Raw genomic sequence first — 18,756 nt, forward strand, 5'->3', positions numbered from 1 at the left:
TTCACTGGTTTTTAGTATATTCACAGAGTTGTCCAACCATCACAATAATCTAATTTTAGAACATTTCATCATCTCCAAAAGAAATGTTGTACCTATTAGCAATCACTCCCCATACCACTCCACACCCAGTACTAGGCAATCACTAATCTTCTGTCTTTATAGATTTACCTATTCCAGATATTTCATATAAATGGAATCATATAATATGTGGCCTTTTGTGACTGGCTTCTTTCACTTAGCATAAATAGTGTTTTCAAGGTTCATCCACACGTGGTAGAATGTGTCAGTACTTCACCCCTTTTTACGGCTAATATTCCATTGTATGGATAGACCACATTTTGTTTATCCTTTCATCAACAGATAGACATTTGGTTTTTTTTCACTTTTTCGCTATTATGAATAATGCTGCTGTGAACTGTTAGTAGACAGATTTTTGTGTGGACGTATGTTTTTATTTCTCTTGGGTAGAGACCTAGAAGTAGAATTGCTGGGTTGTTTGGTCACTTTATGTTTAACATTTTGAGGAACTGCCAAACTGTTTTCTAAAGTGGCTACATAATTTTACATTCCCACCAGCAACACACAAGAGTTTTAATTTCTCTACATCTTCCACAATACTGGTTATTTTCTTTTTTATTACAGCTGTGCTAGTAGGTGTGAAGTGGAAACTTGTTTTGATATGCATTTCCCTAATGACTAACGATGCCCAGCAGCTTTCCCGTGCCTATTGGCCATTTATATACCTTCTTGGAAGAAATGTGTGCTCAGATCCTTTGCCCATTTTAAAAATGGGTGGTTTCTCTTTCTTATTATTGAGTTGTAGGAGTTTATATATTCTGAATATAAGTCCTTTATCAGGTATATGACTTGCAAATATTTTATCCCATTCTGTGAGTTGTCTTTTCATTTTCTTGGTGTGTCCTTGGAAGCACTAAAGTTTTTAATTTTGATGAAATCCAACATATCAAACTTCTCTTTAATCACTGGTGCTTTTGGTGGTGTATCTAAGAAATCTCCAAGGAATTCTTATATACCGCAAAGTTTGAGAACCAGAGACCCCTGAAGACACACTTTATTTATTTTTATTTTTTCATTAATTTAATTTATTTTTTTTTTGTGAGGAAGATCAGTCCTGAGCTAACATGCATGCCAATCCTCCTCTTTTTGCTGAGGAAGACTGGCCTTGGGCTAACATCTGTGCCCATCTTCCTCCACTTTATATGGGACGTCGCCACAGCATGGCCTGACAAGCGGTGCCTCGGTGGGCGCCTGGGATCCGAACCCGAGCTGCCAACAGAGGAGCGCGAGCACTTAACCGCTACACCACGGGGCCAGCCCCACATTAATTTATTTTAAAAGTTTATTGGGTTAGGCCCTCGTCCTATAGTGGTGAATAAAGCAGATAGTGTTCCTGCCCTCATGGAATTTATGTCTACCAGCAGAGGTATACTATAAACAAATAAATAGAAAAAATAGATATAGACCAAAAACTGGGATAACTTTTATATAGAAAAAGAGTAGGGAGCTCTGAGAGAGAGCAGAGGGTAGAAGCCTCTTTTAGATTGGTCAGGGAAGACTTCTCTGAGGAGGTGACATTTAAGCTGAGATGTGAAGGGCAGGAAGGATTCAGGCTGTGAAGAGCAGGAGAATAATATTCCATGCGGAACAGACAGCACACCTCAACAGTTTTGCTGTGACTAGTTGTATGTGGACTGCTGGACTGAAAAGATACTTTATATTAAAGATGTCTCATTATATGTAGATTCTTCAACCAGCATTTAGGATTCACTTGGACGAGGCCTCTTGTTATCTTAGTTCAGAAGTCTTTGGGGGGACCCCAGAGAAAATGGCTTATGAAATTGGTTTGAGAAAGGAGAATTATTATATATCTTTCCCTTATTTCTTTGAAAAAAAATTATTCTTGCATAAAATCAATGTCATGTTTTTCACAGGACTGTCACCTATACAGTGATATGTAGTGAAATAATTACTTCAATAACAATTTTCCTACGTTTTCTCTGTGTTTGACTGAATACTGCTCAGAGCTCAATATTAGCTCTAGAAGGAAAAAAACAATCTTAAGGGGGCAATTGGAAAAATGCATTTGCTGGCAGCAATTTCTATCCTTGAATGCACAGTAAATTCTGAGTTTATGAGCTATGGGAAGAAAAACCTTTGTGATAAATAATATATTTGATAATGAGCAGCAGGAGAAAAAAATATTTTCAGTTGAAGAGTTCAAAATGAAATAGGATAAGTATGGGAAGGACATCTATTGCTTGGGGGGGGGGGATATGGAGCCAAAAGAGCCACAATTGTTTTTGATTCTCATTCTCTCCATGCCAGTCTATGGCATACATTTTCAGACTTTTCTTGAAAAAAACAACTTTCAAAAGGGCTTACCTCTCAGGATCCACGGCAGCAGGTGATTTCCTTATATTACCTCATTTCACCTTTCTAACTCTACAGACAGGCAAGTATGAGTATGCCTGTTTTATATACGCATAAGCTGAGATTCCGGGAGGTGAAATGCCTCCCCCAGGGTCACAAAGCTTAGCCAGTGTCTGAGTCAATGCAAATTAAAAAATAACCAGGATTTCAGAATAAAAGTCTAAAATACTCTTGAGAACAGATCGCTTCAAGCTCCTTCAAGCATCTGGCTTGCTGGTGACCTAGACTCTGAGAGGGGTTTCAGCTTCCAGTTTTCGACCAAATAAAGCATCTATCCCACAGGAGTATTAAGGCATCCATTTGCTTTTTGTCTCCCCATTATCCCATTTGTCCCTGAAGACAAGCTGGATGTTTGGCAGGTGCTAGCTAGTAAATTATTGTTCTAAATGGCGCCTCAGTGGCCTAATAATAATGAAGCAGCAGCTCCCATAGTGCCAATTTGTAGACAAGGGAATAATTAATACATGTATCAAAGCGGATGGATTTCAGAGGAATTTGAATCCTGCTCTGGGCACAGGATCAATTTTTGCTGGAGTTTGGTGAACTGGGCTTTATAACTTCTTATCTGATTCTTTTGCTGCCCTGTGTCTCCCTTCCTCCCTCCCTCCCTCCCTTCCTTCCTTCTTTCCTTCACTCCCTCCCTCCTTCCTCCCTTCCTTTCCTCCCTCTCTCCCTTCCTTTTCTCCCTCCCTCCCTCCCTCCTTCCATCCGCTGTTTTACTGTTTCTTTCAACTTGTCGTCCCCTTATTAAGACTGCTGCATAGAAAATGCAGGAGGCTAGGGAAGGTACAGAACGTGGGGAGTGAGGAAGGGGAGAAACATTACAAGAAGGAACTGTTCTGTCCTCTGAACTGGCAGCGCCCTGGTCTGTGTATTGTAATTATTGCTCCCCGGCCTTTTGGTTCAGAGCGAGAGTAGAGTGGCATTGTAAAGATGTTTACATCCACCTTCCCATTCCCAGGGGCTGTGGGTTCCTCAAAGGCCGGCTTCGCGGTTGATTCACTGTGATATTCCCAGGGCGCAGGACAGCGTCTGGCTCATACACGTTGGTTGGATGAATGAAAGGTGAGCAGGAAATGCCCGGGGGAGTCCACGGCGAGACCGGAGGAGGAGGAGGAGAATGGGACTGTGCGGAGCCCACGGGAAGAATCCGAAAGTATAAGTGTGATGGAGAGAGAAATGGAAAGGGGACGTCCCAACGACTGGAAGTGGGACGGAGGAACGGGATCAGGGAAGGCCCGAGCTGGGACCACAAAGGTTTATAGGAGAAAAGTGGGGCGAGCCGAGAGGGTAGGGCGAGACAAAGAGCAGCAGCTGAGGCCGATCGTGGGCAGTGGCTGGAGGGAGGGCAGACGCGAAGGAAGGGGCGTGAGGATGCAAGCGCAGCGCCCGGGGGGGGCCGTGCGGGGCGCGGGGGGCCGTGTGGGGCCGGGAGCCGGGGGCCGGGCCGGCCGCGGACGAGGGGGCGGGCGGCGGGGGCGGAGGAGGGGCGGGAGCGCCGGAAAGTTACTTGGCCTGCGCCCGGCCCGGGTCCGCGTGCTGGCGGCGGGGCGGCGGGAGGAGCGAAGCGGGGCTCGGCGGCTGAAACCCGAAACCTCCAGTCCCCGAGCGCCGCCGGGAGGAAGGAAGCGGCGGCGGCGGCGGCGGCGGCCGAGGCGGGGAGTTGGCCCGGCCGGGCCCTGAGCTGCCGCGGCCGCGGCTCCTGGGTGAGCACCAGGCGGGGGGCGCAGGGCGGAGTCGGGGGCGGCGCGGGCCCGGCGGTGGGGGAGGCTTGCCGGGAGGGAGCGGGGCTGAGTTCATTGTGCCGGGCAGGAGGGCGCGGGGGCGCGGGCCGGAAGGGTCCTCGCGCCTCCTTCCCCCACGCCTCCCCGCCCCGCGATGCTTTTCTTCTCTGCGCGCCCCTCTTGGATGTAGGGGTCTGCCCTCCCGGCTGCACTCCGCCTTGCTTTGGGGCGCCGGAGCTCTTTGTAGGAAGATCTTGGGGGCGCGTCCCTCAGGGCTTCTGAGAGGCCCTTCCCACCAGCCCTCCCCATGTCTACTGCGCCGCCAGAAGCCCCCTTTAAGACCCCCGGGAAGGGAGGACAACGGTGCGTGCCCTGGGCCCGGCTGATAGGGGTCGTGCCGCCTCGGGCCAAGAGGCTTCACGCCCCGCTCCGGGACAGGTGTGTGGGGCGAAGCGGCCTCGACCCTCGGCTGGAATCCGTGAGGACCAGGTGAGCAGCATCCTCCCATTCGGCGCTCAGGGCGCTGTCTCCCCGAGCCTGGGCGGGAGGGGCGCCCAGAAGTCTCCCGGCCAAAACTGGCGCCCCGGGGTGGGCTCCTCTGCCCTTCAGATCTTCGAGACGGAGATTCGGTTAGCTTTGGGGGGACTTGGCCAGCCTTCTGCGCCAGAGCTTAACCCCCTTGCAACCTTTTGACAAAGGCATGTGGGGTGAGAATGTCTGTTGGATAACTGGGATGTTCCTGCGCTCCAGAGAGGGCTGCTGTCCAGTAAGCACACCGCCATGCACTGGCATCACTTTATATCACATCTTTGAGGCTATTTTTGTTCCTTATTGTACCTTTCATCGTTTTGCGGAGTGCTTTCAAGAACAGGTCATTTGATCTTCCTCCCTTGAAGCAGGGAGGTGGTGTGGTTTTGGAGGGAAAAGACCTCAGTTCCTTGATGTGTCCACTGGGGGTAATGATAACCTCAGGTGAGCCTGTCTTGGCTGCTGGAGGCCTGGGAGGATGGGCATCGCTGTGCCTCCTCCCCAGCCAGCCAGCCCGGATTCAGCCCAGCCTCTTCTCCTGCTGGACCTGGACGTGGCAATGAGCTCGGGAGACTGGGTGGCGTAGGGAAATAGATGGCTTTCCCTTATAATGCATCTTACTGCAGCCACTGAAACAGGTGAGAAGAGGCGTTTCCGAGCCCGCAGAGCAGAAAGACGAGGTGGGAGGGACCTCAGCTCACACAGAGGGAGGCTCTTTTTTCAACTCCCTTTAACTGGGATGCATGCCACCCATTTCAACCACTTCTTCCAGAGCATCCTTCTTCCTGTCCTAGTTCACACCCATCTTCTTTTATACTTGTAAGATGCTTACAGGCACTTTCATATACACTGTTTTGTTTTCATTCACGTAACAACCCTATGAAGTGCTATTAGCCCATTTTATAGGTGAGAAAACTGAGACTCCAGAGAGGCGAAGTACTCTGCTCAGCTAGTAAGAAGCCAAGATTGAACTCTGGTCTTTTCAGTTGGCAGTGCTTTTCTCTGTGGCTTCCATTACACAGGCGGCTCCTTGAACTCAGGACATGGCAGGAGATTAGAGACCCCTCATAGAGAGGCCTGCTTCACATTTTAGAAATTAACTCCAAGGCCTCAGGTACTCAAATCCTTCTCTTTGTGCTGCAGCCCTGTGCAGTAGAGTCTGAGAGAGAAGGAGGGCCATGTGGTCACAGGGGCTGAGCTCTTTGTTTTGGTTCGTGGAAGGCAGAATGGGCTGAACGGGAACTAACCTAAATGTCAACCAAAGGAGGTACAGTTCTGTGGTGTAAACTCTGCTGCTGGCTGGGGCTAGCCAGGAAGCCGGTGTGCAGGAGGAGGGTGGGCCAGAGGGCAGGGTGGGGACTGTGTGTAGAGCATGCCTCTCAGTAAAGAGGCAGGTGCAGGTGTGACAAGGCGCCAGCACATTGTTGCCTGGTCTGAATTTTGGGGGAAGCTGTTAATTTTCATAGAAAACTCCATGTTTTTTTTTTTTTTTTAATTTTATTTTATTTTATTTATTTTTTACCCCAAAGCCCCAGTAGATAGTTGTATGTCATAGTTGCACAGCCTTCTAGTTGCTGTATGTGGGACGCAGCCTCAGCATGGCCGGAGAAGCGGTGCGTCGGTGCGCGCCCAGGATCTGAACCCGGGCCGCCAGCAGCGGAGCACGCGCACTTAACCGCTAAGCCACGGGGCCGGCCCAAAAACTCCATGTTTTTAAAGTTGGCAACAAATTCAAAACATTTTTAAAAATGTGCAGGGCAACCAAATTATGTGTGCAGGCTGGTCATGGCCTGACCTGAGACTGCCACTTGCAGCCTCTGAGTTAGACGTTAGGAAGCACTTGCTGTCATTCAGAGATGCAATAAAGCATGACTGGAGGGGAGAATTGGTGTCTTCTTGCTGTTTTTCTTTGAGAACAAAAAACATCAACAAAGCTGGAGATAGCTGTCAGTGTACCTGGAGTTTGGAGGAAGGATTGACTTTATGAGTCAATACTTCATTCCTTCAGCCAGTACCAATCTCATCTATGATTCTAGTCCTACACCAAGAGAGTGCCTATGACTGATTATCTGTTTCCTTGGCCAGTTTGTATGCCCAGCAGGGCAGAGGATGGCATTCATGGCAGATACGTTCAGGGAACGCTGGGAGCATAAAGGAGTGTGGCCAGGGTGAAACATGGTGAGGTGCATTTGACTTGGGATTGTGTTTGTTTTATACTCAAGTAGCAGTTGAGAGAGCACTGCATTAAGAGCACAGTCTGAAGTCAGACAGCCCGCCCCCAGCCCTGCTGCTTACAAACCTGTGACCTTGCGTAAGTGATGGAAAACGTGCCTGGAATATAGTAATTTTTTCAAAATATGAGTAATAAAAGATTTTAAAAAGAGAGAAGTATATAGGAAAATAAAGTTCCTTCTACCTCTCCTCCACTGCATCTCCCCACCTCAGAGGTAACCACTGTTATGTAATGTATTATTTTCCAGGTCTTTTTCAGTGCATAAATATATACTCACCAAGTCAAATAGAGGTGAATATATAATACATAGTTTATTGACATTAGATTATAAAACATGATAAAAATATTGTCTGCATTTTCAACTTTAGGACCAACCTTAATGTATTGAATATACTTTTAAAAATACATAAACATGCGTCATATAATTATATGCTCTGTGACTTACTTTTTTGACTCGACAGTATGACTTGGACATCTTCCAATATCAATAACGTAGATATGCTTCATTCTTTTTAATGACTATATAGTGTTTCATAGTATAGATTCACTATAATTTAAACATTCCCCTGTTGATGAACTCTTAGATTGTTTCCAACTTTATTATAAACAATGCTGTAGTGAACATCCTTGTACATACATCTCTGTGTATATGTAGAGTATTTCTGGATAAAAGTTATTCTTAGATGTGGAGTTGTTCAAAGGGAATGTATATTTTAAACATTTATTTAAACAGAATTCCCTTTGTTTATTGGGATCTGGAGATTGTGCAGAATGAATTTCTTTCTTAGGTGGACTTGTTTGGGGTAGGGTATTTGAGGATAGGTAGTATTTGGGGTATGATATTTGGGGATAGGTAGTATATATAAGGCACAACATTCAAAGGGTATAAGAGGTAACACCTCCCTCCCACCCCACCCCCCTATTTCCCTTTTTGTTTTTTATAATTTTATTTATTTATTTTTCCCCCAAAGCCCCAGTAGATAGTTGTATGTCATAGCTGTACATCCTTCTAGTTGCTGTATGTGGGACGCGGCCTCAGCATGGCCGGAGAAGCAGTGCGTTGGTGCGCGCCCGGGATCCGAACCCGGGCCGCCAGTAGTGGAGCGCGCGCACTTAACTGCTAAGCCGCGGGGCCGGCCCCTTATTTCCCTTTTTGGATACAACTAATTTTGCCAGTTTCTGTGTATTCTTCTACAGATAATTCATGCATCTGTAGGCAAAAAAAATGTATCTTCTGTTTTCTCCCTCTAAAAAATAAATATGGTAGCATACTATATACCTGCTTATAGAGTTTTAAAAATCTAACCTACATCTTGGAGACTAATCCAGGTCAAAGTTATGTGCATTGTTTTTTTTTGTGAGGAGATCAGCCCTGAGCTAACATCTGCCAATCCTCCTCTTTTGCTGAAGAAGACTGGCCCTGAGCTAACATCCATGCCCATCTTCCTCCACTTTGTGTGGGATGCTGCCACAGCATGGCTTGCCAAGCGGTGCATTGGTGGGCGCCCGGGATCCGGCGCACTTAACCACTTGCGCCACCTGGCCGGCCCCGTTATGTGCATTTTAAATGCTGATAGAGTCTTCCAAGTTTGCCTTTAAAAAAAAAAGGTTAATCAATTTACACGCGGTAAAATTGCTCCATCAAATCCTTTTCCGTTTTTTTCCATTGAATTATTGTGATTTCATCAGTTTGCGAGGCTCTTTCTAAATTCTGGACTTTAATCCATTTTTTCTTAATAAATCACATATGTTGCCTTTTATGTCTTCTTCCCCAACTTTGCTTATTGTACTTGTTTTTTTTTGTGAGGAAGATCAGCCCTGAGCTACCATCCACGCCAGTCCTCCTCTTTTTGCAGAGGAAGACTGGCCCTGAGCTAACATCCGTGCCCATCTTCCTCCATTTTACATGGGATGCTGCCACAGCATTGCTTGACAAGCCGTGCGTCGGTGCGCACCCAAGATCCGAACCCGCGCTGCCAGCAGCGGAGCGCACATACTTAACCGCTACACCACGGGAGCCGCCCCTTATTGTACTTTTGATTGTGCAGACGTGTTTAATTTTTATGTAGTTAAACCTGTATCACTTTTCTGTGTGGCTTCAAGTTTTGTCTTGCTTAGGAAGTCCTCTCCTATCTCAAGATTAAATTTTCCTAAATTTTCTCCATTCTTTCTTTGCTTTTTTCATTTAAAACTATTTTATACTACTGTTTCTTTTCTTTTACTTGTTTTTTTTCAGTTTCCCTCCTCTCCACCACCGGGGAGGTCAGAGTTTGAATTTTCCTGTAGCATCTATATTTTTGTTCACTTTTATAGTGACTTTTTTCACCAAATCTTAAGGATGAGCTGTTCTCCGGGTGGGAGAATAGGGAGAAAGAGCATTCTGGACAATGGAAACATTGTCATGTGCAAAGTCATGGAACTAGAGAACAGCAGTGGGTATTTGGAGAACTTCGAGTGATTCAGGATGGCTGAAGTGGAGGGTACCTGCCAATGAATGAATTCTGCAGGTGGCAGAGAATGACATGGCACAACTAGCCTTGTGTAGGGGACAGTCAGTCTGGCAGCAGTGGGGTGGACAGATTGGAGTGGGGGTGAGATCAAAGATAAGGAGATGAGATAGAAACGTCTGGTAGTCATCCAGGGGGAAGATGGTGAGGCTCTGATCTGAGGTAATGGCCGTGAGGATGAAGTTTTGATTTAGAATTTAGTGATGTGTGAGATGTCTGTGATAGGGAATGAAATGAGCAACATTTATTGTTTTACATATGTTATCTCATTGAATCCTAGTGAGTCAGTATGGACATCCAAGGCTCAGATATGTTCATTAACCTACCCAAGGTCACACAGTCAGAAAGTGTCATTTGGGCCTTGGCCCCATCAGGATTACCTGGCAAGAGTGGTCTAGGATGTCCTAGGTTTCTGTCTTGAATGATTTGAGTGGGTGGTGATGTTTTTCTAGAGTAGAGAAAAACATGAAGAATAGCATATTGAGGTGGTAGAAGCAGAGATGATGAATTCCATTTTGCACATGTTCTGTCTGAGGTGCCTGGGTGTGACATACGGGAAGAAACATCCACTAGGTGGGTGGATGTGAGTCTGGAGCTCCTTAGAGTTGTCTAGGCTATAGATGGAGATTTTGGAGTCTCATTGTTTTAGTGGGTATAGAGAGGGAGCATAAAGAGAGGTGAGGTATCAAATAGGACTCTTTCTTTTGTAAGTGGTAGAAAATCCAGTTCAAATTGGCTTAAACAAAAAGGAAAGTTATTGGCTTAGGTCACTGAAAAGCTCAAGAGTGCATTTGCCTTCAGGCATGGGTTCAAGGAACAAATGATTTCATCAGGACGCATTTTCTTACCTCTTCTTGTCTCAGCACCCCCCTCCCCCCTCCCCCCCACCTCAGTGATGGCTAGGGGACGCTGTCTTTCTCCCAGCTATCCCAGCAACAGTCCCGTTGGGTCAGAGGGAGTGGGAATATGCTGACTGGCAAGGCATCAGTCATGTGTCACATTCATGAAGGCACATGAGCTCAGCATATGAAAGGGTCACTCCCCAGAGGAGACATAGAGGAGGAAACGAGTTAATTCCCTCTGTAGACAAGAAAGGAGAAGTACTGCCCCCAGTGGCGTCTTGGGAAGCAGGGCTGGATGATTGCAGGTCAGTAGGACTAGTAAGGAAGGAAAGGAGGGAGAGGCAGGAGGGAGCGAGATCAGGGGAGCCCAGGGAAGAAGGAGTCTCAGAAAAAAGTGGAAGTGTCCAAGGTGTCAGATGCTGCAGAGAGCTCAGGGAAGGGCCTGTTGGATTCTGCTAGGAGGTCATTGGAGACCTTGCCCAAGACAAAGACAGTCATTTATTTTGCCTTCTAGAGGGTTCATATTCCTACCACCCAGCCCTGGGGATGGCCAGGTAGGGCACAGGTGTAGTGATGGCAATCAGGAAATTTGGGCTTTGCCAGTAATTATGACTACGGGTAACTCACTTGACCTCTTTGGGCTTCAGTTTCCCCATCTGTAAGATAACACAATTAGAATGAGTCACTTCCATGGCCTCTTTTAGCTCTAGAATGTTGGAGATTAATGAATCTGATCACTTCTCACCACAACCCTGGTCCGAGCCGTCACCTATCCCCGGGTTCTTAACTGGTGTCCCTGCTCCGCACTTGCCCCCTGCAGTCTGTTCTTCACCCAGCAGCAGAGTGACCCTTTTAAAACACGGGTCGGTCACATCACTCTGGTGGCCTATCACACGTGGAATGTAACGCACATGCCTCACGGTGGCCCACAGCGCCGTGCAGCATCTGGTCATGACTGTCTCCATAGTCACCATTCTCCTCTTCTCTCCCTCCTCTCTAGCTTTCTCGACGTTCCTTAAACATGCCAAAGCTCATTCTGGCTCAGGGCTTTTGCAAGCCTCTTCTGTCAGCCTGAAATGCCCTTGCATCATTTTCTGGTCTCTGCTCAAATGTCACCTGCTCAGAGAGACTTTGCTGACCACCGACTCCCGGCCCACCTACCCAGGCCTTCTCCCCTTCCTCTGTTTTATTTTTCCTCATAGTTCCTACCACTCTATGGAATTATTTTGCATATTTATTGTTTATTTGTTTGCTGTCTGGGTCCCCTGCCCCCTGAATGTCAGCTCCAGGAGAGGAGAGATTTTGGCATCTTCTTCAGTCTGTGTCCCAGCTATAGCATAGAGCTTGGCACAGAGGAGGTGTTCAGTAAACATTTTTAGGGGGTAGCTGAGTGAGGAATGAGAAGGGGGAAGCTAGGAGTGTCCAGGAACCCGTGGCAGTGTGATGAGGGAGGGAGGGGACATCCCCTATTCCTCAGGGCTATCTATGTTGGCATCTGTGTCAGATATGGTCATCAGAAAAAATGTATTCAGAGGGGACACTCCTGTAAGCCATTTTAAAGTAAGATGCTCAATTTTAGCAATATGAGTTTAATTAGTTTGCTGGACTCTAGGAGGATAATGAGTAAAACAAATAATGAAGGGTAAAAACCAGTTAACGTAGTAGTCATTGTTTATCTCGTGATAGAAGTAATCATCTCGGTCTTATTCTCAGCACAGCTTCTGTCTCTTCTTCTTGGAGCACGTGTGTGTGTTTATGGAGGGAGTTGTTTTATTTTTCTTTGATCTGTTTATTGAGTATATATAGTAAGAAACAGAATGAACCCAGAGTGCTGCTGTGAGCAGGGATTCTCAGCCTCGGCGCTGTTGCATTTTGGGCTGGACAGTTCTCTGTTGTTGGGGCTGTCCTGCGTGTCGTGGGGTATTGAGCAGCAACCTTGGCCTTAGAGGCCAGTAGCACCCCCGAGAGGTGACAACCAGCAGTGTCTCCAGGCATTTCCTGTTGCCCGCTGGAGTGGGAGGAAGGCAGAATTGCCCCTCCTTTGAGAACCACTGATGGAGAGTATTAAAGTAGTGCCTGGGTTTGAATGTTATCTAGAGTCTTCTGCTTGGACGTTTCCAGACCCTTCCCAGCCATCCTGATTCTCTTTAGCCTAAAAAGATGGGATTTGCTCTTTCAGGCTTGGAGTTGTGAGCATGGAACAGCAGCCCCCTTCCCTCAGGTGGAGGTAAGTTAAAATGGCATGTTTCTCAGTCAGCTGCTTCCCTGGGTGCCCGCGACCTGACGCAGCTCAAGCGTCTGCGTTACCGGGCACTGAAGCTGCTCACTTCTTCCTGGGTGGGAGCACTGTTCCGTGGTGACTGAGCAGGTAGGCTTCCAATCTTGGGGCCCTGAGCCCCTAATGGAGTCAGAGACGCTTCCATTTTGCGGTCTCTTGCAGCTCATCCTTTCTCTCTTCTGTTTCATCCACCTAAGTAGTCAAATGAAACCTGTTTGGTTTTGATTCAAGTTTGAAGGAGGAAAAAAAGATTGAGTTTTTTTTAATGTCTTAAATAACTTTCTTAAACATTTTTTGAGTTTATCTTCCAATGACCACTCTCCCAGCTGCTTTCACACGTTACCTCATACATTCCTCTTGACAGTCACATCAAGTAGGTTAATTCCACTCTGTCCTCGAGAAATTGAAGCTCAGAGAGGTGAGGAGACACATAGGGTCACATGAACTTCAAACCTAGATTAGGTCAAGATCCCCCAAAATATGTTCTTTCTATTGAATATCAGATCCAAGTAGATATTAATAAGTAGGAGGAATATAAAATATTTATTTTGTCCCACATGCAAAGTGCTGTTGGGAATTCAAAGGGGAAACTGAGGAAGAATTAATGAACGATGTGGAGGAGGAAGTATCTTCACCTAAAATAAAAAGTCGTACTAACACATGCATGTCTGAAAGGATAACTAAAACATAAAAGGAAAACTGTAGGTAGTAAGAAGTGGTAAGAGTCATTGTGGGGGGTGGAATGTTCCAGAAAGCCTTCTTCAGAATTTTGCCCTTCAGGTGGGCCTTGAGCTAGCTAGATGTTACTCACGTAGTGGCAACAAGGAGGTGAGTGGCCTGGGAATGGCTTATGGTAGTGACTGCCAAGCCTCATAGGCCACGTGGAGCCACCTGCCCTTTCAGTATCACTTCACTTGGAGAAAATGCTTAATTATGAAAAGCTGCTTTGAATAAATAACATTGTAAACAATGATTTGAATGTTCTTGACCACAATAGCATCTGTAGACATTTGAAGGATAATAGTTCACATGTGTGCCAGACATTATTTATTTGGTCTGCAGGCACTAACTGCTACCCACACTTTGGGAATGCCTGGTTTAGAGGATGCGTGAAAGGATAGTTTATGGAGAAAATAAAAATAAAAGGGAAGCAAGATAGCCAAGAAACAGTAACACACTACTTTGTTATGCAGGCCTGTGCAAATATCTTCTGCAAATATGCCTATCATCTCTTCAAGAAATTCATATTTTCTAAACTTAGCCTTTTGGAAAATTCTAATGTTAGTCCCTTGGTATATAACATATTTGTCTGCACTTCTGTATCTGCCTTTCTGGTGTTACAAAATCCAATAGAACTCAACAATCTTGCTTTTAAATTCAGCTGTTTCCCTCTTACCGCTTAAAAAATATTAAAGGTAGATGCTGAGCTCTGAGCTGTTTCAAGGGTCCCTGTTTTTCTGGAACATGCCACAGTTACCCGAGCCATATAAATACAGTTGGCATGTCACTTATCTGGCAAAGTGCTGAGAAGTAGAAAATCAACCTTCCCCAAAGGTGCAGGAGGCAATGACATATGTTTGACAGGGGCAGTGCCTGGAGAACTTTGTGCTGAAGCCCTCCCTCAGGATATTAACTCTTACTTTATGCAGACCTTTAGTAAGCTTGACAAGGAAGACTACAGGTAAGTATGCTTTGCATGGGGAAAAAGGGCAGCCGAAGGTTGAAACAAGTTGCAGAGAAAGTATAAAAAGGAAGTAGAGAACATGCCAGGCACATTTGGTGTAAGAGGTTGACATTACCCTTATCTGACCTGAGGGGCTCACTGTGTTTCAGGTCCTGCAACAGTGGCTCCCAGTGATAACCCACGAGTTGAGGGACTGGGCAAGCTCAACAGTTTTCCCTGAGGTTTCAGAAGAAAGCAGTTGCGTTAGAATTGATCTCTAAGGTCTTTTCCAAGTCAAAATTCCATTTATCTTGGTGTTTAATGACCTTGAATCGTCATGAAAATCATTATATTTTGTATACTTTGTTTTAAAATATAGAGAAATGTATGATAGATTTTCATGAATTTTGCTTAAAGGCTTAAAACTTATTTAAACTCTTTTGAGTTTTGATCTTTTAAGGCAATAAAACTCCACCAGTTTATAAAGTCGGCTATCCAGAATGAGGCATTTCTGAGGATTAGCTCAGGTTTTAGTGTGTTTGTGCAAGGAAAATTGTTACTGGAGGCCCTCTCTTTCTAATGATTAGACTCTTTGATTCAATATAGAGTTATCATGGGACAGGGCCAGCAAGTTAGGCTTATGGGATTGTTTGCACCATGGGGTCCAGGAGAATGGGACAGGGGTAGATGGGAGAAGGAGATGGCTGGATATACAAAGACCCCATAGCACCAATCCTTACCAGCAATTGGATTGCACCATAATATTCATGCACAGCACAATTTGCCTTCCTCACGGTCTCTCTTCTGACCTTCGACCTATGCGTCAAGTTAGGATTGCTTTTCACGGTATGTAAAGGAAACTCGACCACAAAGATTTAACCAAAAAGGAGTTGATTAGCCATGGCTGGGCACAGTGGCTTCACAGTTCAGTAGGTGGCTTGGGCTACTTTAGTCTTCCTGCTCTGGTTGCATAGGACTTCCAGCCACATGGTTGCAAGATGCTGCTTCACTTGCAAGCACTGAGTTTGAATTCCAGTCAAGAGAGAGGGAAAGGGAAAAGGGCAGAAGCCACAGCCGAGTCTGTTCCTTTTTATCACGAAGTGGATAGCTGTTTAGCTGTTTGCCACCTTGTAGACTTCTGTTGACTGGAAGTGGGTCTTATGGCCACACAAGCTCTGTGCCAGTGAGTATATTTTCGTAGGCACATTTGGTGCCCCATATCAAGTCAGGGTTCTGTTGATAGGGGAAAGGGGAGAGTGAATATTGACTGGATAATGAATAGTGTCTGCTATGTCTGCAAAAATAATTCTCTGAAAGCAAGAAATGCCTAGTGTGCCAAGATGTCCAGTGTCCCACTGTTCATTCCTATATTTATTTATCACATATATTGGGTACCTGCTGTTTGTCAGGCACTGTTCTAGATGCTGGCCAAAAATTTACAGACCTAAAATTCCTCGTCCTCATGGAACCTACAGTCTTGTGGGAGAGAGACATTAGCAAGATAAATAAATAAGTATATACATATGCACTAAGGAGAAAAAGTAAAGAACGGAATGGGGCCATGAATTGTTGGAGAGGGGTATGAAATGTTAGGTAGTGTGGACTGGGAAGGCTTTGCTGAAAAGGTGACTTAAGTTAAGATCTAAAGGAAGTGAGAGAGCAGCCTACAGAAATATCTGGGGAAGGGCATTCTAGACACAGGAAACAGCAAGTGCAAGACCCTGAGGTGTATGCGTACTTGTTGTGTTTGAGAAATAGTGAGGAGGCCAGTGTGGTTGGAGTGGGAGTAAAAAGTAATTTTTATTATGAGGTTGGAGCAGTGATGGAGAGCCAGATCATGTAGGAACCTGCAGGGCTTATTCTGAGTGATATGGGAATCCTTTTGGGGTTTTGAGTACAGCAGTGACTTGTTAGTTTATTTATTTACTCATTTACTTTTACTTACTTACGAAGATTTGCCCTGAGCTAACATCTGTTGCCAATCTTCTCTTTTTTGCTTGAGGAAGATTAGCCCTGAGCTAACATCTTGCCAATCTTCCTCCATTTTGTATGTGAGTTGCCGCCACAGAATGGCTGACAAGTGGTGTAGGTCCACGCCTGGGGTCCGAACCCACAAACCTGGGCTGCCGAAGTGGAGCGCACCAAACTTAACCACTGCACCACAGGGCCGGCCCCCTTGTTTCTTTATTTTGACCTCTGTTTGAACAGGCACACTGTGGTTGCTGTGTTGAGAATGGGAGCAGTGGCAGATGTAGGTAGACTAGTGAGGAAGCTATTTCAGTAATCCAGAGAAGACATAGTGTAGCCTGGACCAGAGTGATGGTAGCAGAGATAGTAAGACATAGCTGAATTCTAGACACATTTCAAAAGTAGACCCGGTAGATTTGCTAATGGACCAGAGAGGAGATGTGAGAGAAAGTGAGAAGTCAGGAATGACTCCAAAGTTTAAGGTCTGAGCAACTGGAAGGATGGGGCTACCATGACAGGAGATGAAGAAGAACGTGCAAAGAGCAGGTTTGAGAGGCAAGAGATTTAAAGTCTGGTTTTGGACACTTTAGGCTTGCGAAGCCTGTGATAGCTGAGTGGAGATGTTGATGAGCCAGTTGGATGTACGAGTCGGGAGCCCTGGAGAGTGGCATTGGCTTCTCTCTGCCCGAGCAGGGGCTCCTAACCAGACTCTTGGTCCAGTTGCCCGGTGAATCACCACAGCCGTGTCTGGCAGCAGCCTCAGGGAGACTTGGAACAGCCTTGGTAGTTCTGACCTGGCCTGACCCAGCTTTGCCTTTGGGTTTGCTGGGATCCCAGTTCTAGGCAGGATGGCTGTGAGCCAGTGTCTGTGGAGGCTCTCCTGAGCCTGCCCTGGAAAAGCTGGTGTTTCTGCTCTTCTCCCACTCAGGAGAATAACGTGGTCCAGGCTGGGATGTCCAGTGGCAAAGGAAGGATAGCTGCCTGTGTGCAGCTGGAAAAGTTATTTCTATAGTTAGGTCTTGCTCCACCTTTCAGTCGAGCAAAGCCTCCCCAGAGAGCTGTGGTCAAACCACTGCTGCCTTTTCTCCCTTTTCCACCTTTCTCTTGGGGCTTAAGACTCCCCTGAGTGAGTTGTCTTCATCATGACTTCAGTGGGTTGTTTGTGGATTTTCTGAGTGGCTGCAGTAGACCCTCCCCTTTCCGTGTTGACCAGGAAACAGGAGGGCGACGATGGCAGCTTTCAGTATTGCTGGTGGAGGCCTGGGAGAGAGGCCAGTGGCCCTTTGAAAAAATTCAACTGACAGTGTATGGCTCAGAGTCCAGCTTAGCTTAGTGCTGAGTGTTCCTCACATTCTCCAACACACACAACAAAAACTGCAGCAGAGGAGTTTGATGAACAAGAAGTTGAGCTTTGTTTTACCATGTAATCTGGGGAGGGTGCAGCATGATGAAGGGTTTTATTCAGTGGGCTTAGCCTTGGAAGTCACTGCCAGACCTGTCACTTGTCAGGAAAAGTCCATGCCAGACACCGCCTGTGTTTCCTCATCTGCTGTGGGAGGTTATTCTAGATGCTGTCGAAGGTTCTTCTCTTCTCTATCCGTGGGTGAGATGCCGTGAACATGGCTGGCTGACTTCATGTCATGACTCTTCAAACCCTGTGGGGAGAGAAGTTGAAGAAAAGATGCCCTGGTATATTTTTTTCAACCTTTTTTATTGTGGTAAAATACACATAACATAAAATTTATCATCTTAGCCATTTTTAAGTACATAGTTCAGTGGTATTAAGTACATTCATATTGTGTAATCATTACTACCATCCATCTCAGGAACTCTTTTCATCTTGCAAAACTAAACCCATTGAACAACTTCCCCTTCCCCCCTCTCCCCAGCCCCTGGCAACCACCATTCCACTTTCTGTCTCTATAATTTTGACTACTCTAAGTACCTCCTATAGGTAGAATCATAGAAGTATTTGTCTGTTTGTGACTGGCTTATTTCACTTAGCATAATGTCCTCGAGGTTCATCCGTGTTTTAGCATATGTCAGAATTTTCTTTCTTTTTAAGGCTGAATAATATTCCATTATATGGATATAGCATATTTTGCTTATTCATTCATCAATCAATGGACACTTGGGTTGCTTTCATGTTTTAGCTATTGTGAATAATGCTGCTATGAACGTGGGTATACAAATATTTCTTCGAGATCTTGCTTTCAATTATCTTAGGTATGACCCAGAAGTGGAATTGCTGGATCATATGGTTATTCTATTTTTAATTTTTTGAGGGACTGCTATACTGTTTTTCCACCATTTTGCATTCCCACCAACAGTGCACAAGGATTCCAGTTTCTCTGCATCCTTGCCAACACTTGTTATTTTCTGTTTTGTTTTTGTTTTTGATAGTAGTCATCCTAATGAGTGCGAGGTGGTAGCTCACTGATTTGCTTTTCCTAAGGGTCACTGATGTTGAGCATCTTTTCATTTGCTTATTGGTCATTTGTATATCTTTTTTGGACGCAAGTTGTTTGTTTTCTTGTTGTTGAATTTTAGGAGTTGTCAGTA

General features: G+C 45.7%; 1 protein-coding gene across 4 annotated transcripts in view; it reads left to right on the forward strand.

Moving 5' to 3' along the window:
* Nucleotides 1-3,433: 3,433 nt before the first annotated feature.
* GPR161 (G protein-coupled receptor 161) overlaps nucleotides 3,434-18,756 on the forward strand; it is a 54,075-nt gene continuing 38,752 nt past the window's right edge. For 2 of the 4 annotated variants that reach the window (XR_009219874.1, XM_058540134.1), the window contains exon 1: nucleotides 3,434-3,516. Coding sequence is in view for 1 of the 4 variants with exons in the window: in XM_058540134.1 (XP_058396117.1) it covers nucleotides 3,510-3,516 (7 nt within the window). In the remaining 3 variants the exon portion in view is untranslated. Of the gene's footprint in view, nucleotides 3,517-4,079; nucleotides 4,158-4,339; nucleotides 4,665-18,756 lie in introns of those variants that run through there. The other 2 variants (XM_058540137.1, XM_058540136.1) reach the window with 2 other exon arrangements.

Source organism: Diceros bicornis, chromosome 4, assembly GCF_020826845.1.
Source record: "Diceros bicornis minor isolate mBicDic1 chromosome 4, mDicBic1.mat.cur, whole genome shotgun sequence".
Classification (NCBI taxonomy): domain Eukaryota; kingdom Metazoa; phylum Chordata; class Mammalia; order Perissodactyla; family Rhinocerotidae; genus Diceros; species Diceros bicornis.